Below are 8,419 nucleotides of genomic sequence, written 5' to 3'. Positions count from 1 at the left end.
ACAGCCATAATCGTCAAACAGAAAAGACTGCGTTGGCTTGGCCATGTCCTGAGAAAACCCAATGACTGCATTATCAAGCCATTGCTTCTAGCTGCTCCTCAGTCAGATTGGCGCAGACACCCAAGCAGGTGTCAGAAATGACCACGATATGATGGGAGGATTTCGGAAGTTCAGGAAAAAGTGGGATGGCAAATAATACCCTTTAAAAAAGAAACATCATTTTTTTTTTATAAAACTATCTTTATAAGTGAGCAATAATTGTGCGTGTATGTTTTCTCAAAAACAGCTACATATTTTTTGGGAAAATTGGCATCCTGCTATATTCTGGCCTAAAAAAAACGATTTAGAAAAAAATACGTCAGAAGTTTGAGAAAATTCATTAGGAGCCTTTGTGTATTTATGTGAATATTTATGCGAGTCCTATCATTTTTATATACATCAGTATTGCAGTGTCGTTGACACATTTGTCACATTCGTGTGTTATTTCTCAGATACCATAAATATTTTTGCAGTTTATATAATAATTTTAGCTATTCTGAACTAAACTTTTAAAAATAGTCAACTCTTTTTCCATGTCTTAAATACTTTCCATTTGTAATGTTGTATGCATCGTAGATATAAAAACAATACATTCACTCTTGTGGGCTGGGGGGGGGGTGAATGATATAATCCATCTAAATTTCGGTTTTCTTTTTTAAAGTTTTTGAATTCCTAGAATCCCTTGTCAAAATATATGCAAATTGGTAAATCTAGATTGGTAAAATCTTTATTGTAAGTCTAAGAATATAATTCAAAATAATGGTTTGTGTATGCATTTTATTTTTATTATTTAGCAAAAGATTTCATAAAATAATTGCACCTTCATATTCTGTAAAAACATACTCATGGCTTGCTGCAGTTTTTTTTTTTAGTAAATACTCAATAAGCTCCACACAGAATGCTGTTTGGTACAACTATCTAGTGCAGTAGTCAGCAAAGTGGGGTCCCAAGCTGCAGCCAGCTCTTTGGCCCTTATAGTTCAGCTCAGCTGCAAACATACATGAGCACACATACAAGCCACACCAAGGGTATTGGTCAGTTGCTGGCTCTGAGGCATGAGGTGCAGAGAAGACTGTGAGTTTTAAAAGTCTGTTCAATGTTGGCTATCGGCAATGCTTCTGCTATCCTGAAAATTTTAGGGAATCTCCAAAATTTTTAGATTTTCTCCTAAAGAAAACTCAGTTTGCCAAAATTCGTCTGCAAATCACCATGCATTACAATATTGTTTTAAAAATCAGATTACACTTTTTCTCAAAGCAAACTTTCTGCACATACCCAAGAAACTTTGCCAGTTTGTATTCTTGGATGTGTAAATGATTTTACTCATCCTGACTTCACTAATCAAATGGAAAAACCTACCCTTGCGTGTTTTTGCAAACCCAAATTAAAACAATGGCCAGTCACAAAAGAGCTTTGGTAAATTTCATCAGCTTTAAAATTAAAATCAAGGAGAAAAAAAAAACCAGCAATAATATTAGTAAAATTAAAACTAGTAAAATAGTTAGTCAGATTAGTAGTCAGTTTGTGGTCACTATAAGTAGTTGTTAGTTGTCAATAGCAAATCAGCAGTCAGAAGGCAATTAGAATAGAATAAAAAAAACTTAACTACACATTGCTGCTGTCATTCCAAAAGGTTTTGTCTGATGTGTGTTGTAATTCAGGTATGACAGCAAAAAACTGGTGGCTAAGCTGTTCACAAAGGGAGAATTAGAAAGGTAGCATACATTCAATCCCAATTTGATTCTCCTGTTCCTCATTGTAGTGCTGAACCTCTTTTTGAGAATAGTTTAACAAAAAAGCTTTGGTAAGTTTTTTCATAAGCATCAAAATGTCAGGTATGAACCTTAGTCAGGACAGTTTTTGACCCTCCCCCCCCCCAACTCCTCTCAACCAACACATTTTGTTACAATAAATCCTCTGAGTATTGATATTTGAAACATGTAAGATAACCATGGAGAGGGTATGTATCCCTGAAAGTCATAGTGTTACTGTAACTTGTCACTCTAATATTAGCAAGCATATTGGATATAAAAAAAAACACAAATACTATGATCAGCAATACCAAAACTGTTTGGATATTTAATTTCTAATATTCTAATTTTAGAATATTCATGTTGGACACTCTGCAACAACAGACAGAAATTAGGACAAAAACAAATTAATTCAGTCAATAGTTGTATCTTCTTCCTTTAAATGGATGCTGAGGTAGGTATAGTAATAATAATAACATGATTAATAAGTATTCTTCAACAGATACATTAAAAAAGAAAACAAAACTATGGCCTTACCAAGAAGTAAAAAGGGTATGATCATTGTATTTCAAATATTCTTTACAACAGCTCATTCTTCAGTACATCCTTATCAGAAAATTTTTCTATGATTGCATGTGTTCCAGCACAAGTAATTCTTTTAACACACCATGTTCTGAAAAAAACCAGATTAATTATAAAAAGAATTATTTGGAGCAATAGAGGCCCCCAAGCCAATGCTTGGATGCCTCTTACCTTTTGAATAACTTCTTGTTTCTGGTAAGTAAATTAAAATTTACAAGTTGAAAGTGTTACTTGTTAAGTAAGAGGTTGTTTAAACATTAGCCAACTTAAAATGAAAATTTGTGTGATACAAATACCTTTCTAAAAAGACTGCTATTAAATAATTTCTAAATCTGATAGTTCACAACACAATCTAAAAGCACTTATTATATGACTTAAATATCATTAAACTTAATAAAAAAATCTTTGCAATGAAAACACTAATTTCATATGATTGCTGCTAACTGCTTCAAAAGATGATAGATTTTGGGGTACCAGCTCAAATATATTAGGTGGTGCAAAATGTATTTTTCAAAATATTAGTGAGGCATTAATTTATTGGTTTTTTCCACAACAGTACCAAAAGAAAACATTTTTCAATGAAAATACCAAAAAATATACTTTCTAAATCTAGGGGGAGCAATTGTCCCACCTCAACTTATGCCCCTAGGTAAGTTACAAAATGTTTTTTATTGATTTCCCTAGCTTTTTAAAATTAATAAACTTTTATAACTTTATAATTAAATAGTTCAAATAACCAGAATTTATTCTTACTACCCTTTTACTTTGTGAGCTTGAAATACAAGCTTGCAAGGATAATAATTGGCATATTTGAAAAAAGTTTTAGGGGGCATTTTCCAGGGCTTTTGAGTTGGAGTGGTGGAATTAGAGTTTTGGTAAATTTTTGCTGAATGGAGTCAAAGTTGAAGCAACAGAAACAATCCAAGACTCTTAGAAGTGTCTTCTAAGAGTCTTGCAAAAATAAACAAAATTAATATTGTAAGCATTAAATATCAAACATAAAAGTTAAGTTTATTGAATCATCTTTCTGTTAATATGTGATTAAAAGTGAAACACTGAAAGGATGTATACATCAAAATAGGATAACTGATACTTCTAAAAAGAGGTTCTTCTAGGTAAGCCAATAAACTAACAATTTCAACTATTTAAACTTAAATTATTTGGTAAAATTCTAGTTAATTGACTTCTTGCTATCTCAGAAAGAGTTTAGGTTAGGAAAATTTCAGGAATGAATGCACAGACTAAAGTATGTCCCAAGAAGGTATTTTGAAGCAACTACCTCTACTTTTTCTTCCTGTAGAGGGCCCTGACCTTTAAAAATATGTGTGTCATAAAAGTGAAACCTTGCAAAACAGATCTCCTGCTTAAGTGAAGTACAACAAAATTGTTTTCAGCTTCATAACTATGCTCAATTCCATTTTATGAAGTTTTAAAGATATGCAAATACATTTCCTAAATTTTGAAAAAAACAAAAAAACATTGATATGGCTCAAAATTCTACTCAAATAACAGGAATTGCATTCAAAGAACTAAAGGCAGAGAAAAGGCAACTAGTAACTGAAAATTCAGGTAAAATGTTGTTTTGTCAAAATTTCAATAGGTATAGACCTTTCATGTTGGCAATTTCAGGGCCCTCTAGAGGGAGAAGGAGTGGAGGTGGGTACTTTAAAATACCTTCCTGGGACATACTTTAGCCTGTAGACCTATCCCTGAATGTTTCATTTTCCTAACCTAAATTCTTTCCAAGATAGCAAGAAGTCAATTAACTAGAATTTTACCAATTAATTTAATAGTGACCATATTGATGCATAGCTTAGTTTTGTAGCTAGCCTATTCATTGATATTTAAAACTCTTATTAGGTAACAAGATACAAGGGTTGTGTTGTATATAATTTTACTCAATTGGATAGCCTACTAGTTTTATTTACTTTAGTAGCCCAGTTGGCAATATCTTTTACAGGTATATTTAAGGGCTTGATTGATTCCTAAAAGTCTTATTCAACTAATCCAACTACATCCCAGGATATAAAGAAGCCCCATAGCTGGAGCTTTACATAAGCATAAAAGTTATAGCTGAGTTTCTGATTTTAATAAGGTAAACCAGAAAAACATTTTAAGATACTGTTTTCTTTGCTGCACATGCAATTTCCTGTTTTAAATTATTGAAATTTACTGTTTTCTATTGCAAAATATAACACATAATATATAGTGGGCTCTATGTATCCATCAAGGATGAGAGATAAGGAGAAACAATGCAATTTCAGTAGCCTACTTTTGATTTTCTACAATTAGGCTAGCTTTCAGAGTGTTTTAAGACTTCGTTCAAATACGTCTCTGCACTTCAGGTTCACCTTGACCATTTCCTGACTAAAAACTAGGCATTTCCTGAATTATTATAATTCTGCTAGGTAGCGCTATTGCTATTTTTCCATTTGTATCGCCTACTAACCCAAGAGCACGTTTATGTAGTTTGAATTTCTGCAAGTTCACGCTGCCAAAAAAATATTGTGATCCCCGAAATTGCAGCGAAAACCACGGTACCCAAAAATAAAGAGCGAGATAAAATAAGATCATCCTGAATATTTATTGAACATTACTTTTTATCCCTTGGAAATACTCCTGTCTCTCAGTTCTAAATTTAAATTTGTATACTGTTCCTTCTACACTTTATACTAATTGTGTAGTACAAATAAATTTTCAAATGGGGATAAATGCATTTATTCAAACAGTGAAAAAAAAAAAGGTACAAAAGTCGAGATATTTCGATTTAAAATATCAAATGAGACTCCTATATAGTTTATACAATTTTCTTTTTATTAAAGCTTTAAATGCCTTTGGAGCATAACTTACAACCCTTGCTTCCAGGCTCTTGGATTTTGTTTCAACTCCAAAATCTTTGTTAAATGATCTTTGAACTATTTTGAATAAAATGGCTGTCTCAAAATTTTCGTTAGATGCTTGACTTACTTGACTTTATGCTCCTGCCGAAATGCTTCCGGTGTCGAGAGTGATGCTACATGGTGCCTCCATTTAGACCGGTCTCCTGCAAGGATGTGGCCGTCCTCCTGAATATTTGCCATGGCTAAGAAGGCACCTGTCGTGTCCTTCCATCTGGTTGGGGGCCGACCTCTTGGGCGTTTCCCGCCGTACAGCACGGGATCAAAGTCAAAAATCGTTCGTGTGGGAGTGTCGGGGGGCATGCGAAGGACATGTCCATACCAGCGTAGTGTTCGTTGGGCGAGTTGGACTGAGAAGGGTGTTTGAGCAGTTAACGCCGAGAGATTTTCGTTGCTAAAAAAAATCGTGCCAGCGTAGTTCTTCAATGCGGCGAAGATGTTTTTTTTGGGCTATATTTACGGTGCTAAGCACAGACCGAGGGGTTGGCCAGGTTTTGGCTCCGTAAAGAAGCACAGATCCAACCGAAGCATTGTATATGCGCATTTTGGTCCTACGGCTGATAGAAGGTTTCCTTCAAAGGGCACTTAGGCTTCCCACTACTGCTGAGACTTTGGCAATTCGGTGCATTAGATCTTCGAGGATTGAGAGGATAGAGCCAAGATATGTAAATTCCTCAACAATCTCAGCTGGCTCGTCACCGACCATTAGGACTGGCGGGGGACGCGCTGAGTTACGGGGTTCAACAAACATCACTTTTGTCTTCTGCCTATTAATCGACAGCCCTATCTTTAAGGCTTCTTCAGCAAGGATCTTTAGGACTTCTGTGAGCTTCGACGGTGAATGGGAGACAAGAGCAAGATCATCGGGATAGTCAGCGTCTGAAAGTACTCTATCGCTGTAATGCAACCCAAACTGGAGGCGGTTTATGGTCCAAGTCATAATGTAGTCTATGACACAATTAAATAGCTCTGGAGCAGCAGCACAGCCCTGACGGACTCCATTATTGATTTCAAAAGATTAATTGCGTCTGCCATTGACTTGCATGCAGCTCTCAGTCCTTTCGTGAACCCGCTCGAAAAGGTTGCAGTACTTCGCTAGTATTCCCGTTGTTTTCAGTATGAGCCAAAGTGATTGCCGGTCGACAGAATTGAAAGCAGCCTTGAAATCCATAAAGGCAAAATATGCTTTTTGTTGAAATTCTCGAGTCTTTTCTATCAGCTGCCGTATTGTGAATATTTGCTCCACGGTGGACCTTCCTGGCATGAAGCCAGCCTGTTGGATTCTTCGTTCGCTTCTGAGGAAAGTGGTAGAGCGGTCCAGGAGGGTCATAACAAAGAGCTTACCGGGCACAGAGAGAAGTGTGATGTCACGATAGTCGGAGCAGAATCTTCGACTGACTTTTCGTTTCCAGAGAAGTAGAATGATGCCCGCTCGCCAGTCTTTTGGAATCCATTCTGTACGAAATACTATGGAGAACAGTACTTGGAGCCAGAAAATGGTCGCTGCCCCACCATATTTCAGCAATCTGCAGGGATACCACAGAGTCCTGGGGCTCGGTTGTTTTTCATCTGATTCAGAGACTTCAGGATTTCTGTAGAAGTGAAAGGGTGTTGCACACTTTCACATGGGGTCTCAGGGGTGCTGGATGCAACTTGAAGAAGGTCAGGGTCGGGATGGCTAACATAGTCCAGGTTTAGAAGTGAAGAGAAGTAATCCTTCCAGCCATACAGTTGAGCGCTCTCGTCAGTGAGAATATTTCCATCATTAGATGTGATAGGCCTAGGGAGGATGGCTTTCCATGTGTAAGATCCCGAAGGTGTTTGTATAGAGCGTATGTGTCACCCTTTCTGGCGGCCTCCTCGAGATCGGCGGCCTTTTTCTCGGTGAACAGCTTTCTGTCTCTGTCGAGCAATTTATTTCTTACGCCGTTTAGACGTCTGTAGGTAACCATGTCCTTCGTTAGGCGTGCTTTGCGACGCTGTTCAATAACATCTAAAGTTTCCTGCGATATCCAAAACTTTTTTCTGGTCTTCAGACGACCGATAGTACTTTCAGCCGAAAGCAATACACCGTCCTTGAATAGTTGCCATGCTTCTTCAGATTCTGAAATTTGACCAAGACAGTCTAAACGGTTTGAAATGGAGACAGCATAGATCTGGCACGTGTTGGAGTTTGCGAGATTGTTCAGGTCTAATTGGAGGGGTGATCACTTTTCTGGGCCTTCAGGCGTAGTCTAAGGTTAGAGACGACAAATCTGTGGTCGGTATAAAACGACCAACGACCGGCAATACAATGTATGTATGAGGGGAGGGGGAATAGCTGCCCTTGATCAATGTTACTCTTGAAAAGGGCACTACAACTTCTGAATACCAATCCAATGAGCCTACTTAAAGTTTATTCGACCACCCCATCTACAAAAACTTTTTATAGCGCGTTTACACGGACGAGAATTCCCGTCGCGGACAAAGGAATTCTGGTCCACTTGAAAGGATTCCGTTCGTGAATCCGGGTAGAAAAAAAGTCTAGCGACCAGCAAGGATTCCTTTCACCGAGACCTTTTTGACCAATTCTGCTTGATGTGTAGGCAAGAAGAACGAGAATATTTACAGTTTTGTTGATTTTTTGGACTTCAAAAGGAAGAAAAGAACAAAGATTATTCTGCAAAAATTACACAGTTGTAGAATTGAAATTGAGAGATCCTGAACCTGTGTTTGGATAAATATTTTTGCCTTGTCGTTGCGAATTTATTATCTTTCATTTTTTACTGATAGGCTATATATTTGAAGGAAGATTCCTCAAGGAGGAAAAAATGGGGGATCCCCATGATGACCATAATTTTACAAATAATCTTGAAAAACTTGATAAGAATTGTACTGTACTAGCATGGATACAGTACAAAAACCAAATTAAAGGAAGAATGACTCCAGGAGCCAAATTACTAGTTGCCAGAATCCTTAAAAAAGAACTGGGCAACTATGGAACAATCATTGAGGCACCTGGCCCTGGCGGCTCAATGGTTATCCAAACAAGAGCACCAACCACTCCAGATATGATCACACTACAGAAAATAAAATTCAACAACAATGAAATTATCTTTGAAAAATATGACAAAGAAAAAGCAGACAACTTCAAAAACAACATAATTGGAA

The 8,419-nt window shown here is 36.8% G+C and overlaps 1 protein-coding gene across 1 annotated transcript in view; it reads left to right on the top strand.

The window, feature by feature from the left end:
* Nucleotides 1-1,117, top strand: part of LOC136025450 (craniofacial development protein 2-like) — a 1,749-nt gene extending 632 nt beyond the window's left edge. The window contains exon 2 of the mRNA XM_065701481.1: nucleotides 962-1,117. Within this exon, the coding sequence (XP_065557553.1) occupies nucleotides 962-1,117 (156 nt within the window). The remainder of the gene's footprint in view (nucleotides 1-961) is intronic.
* The last annotated feature ends 7,302 nt before the right edge of the window (nucleotides 1,118-8,419 follow it).

This window comes from Artemia franciscana, chromosome 3 (genome assembly GCF_032884065.1).
Source record: "Artemia franciscana chromosome 3, ASM3288406v1, whole genome shotgun sequence".
NCBI classification, from domain to species: Eukaryota; Metazoa; Arthropoda; class Branchiopoda; order Anostraca; family Artemiidae; genus Artemia; species Artemia franciscana.
This window is presented reverse-complemented; position numbering and strand designations above follow the sequence as displayed.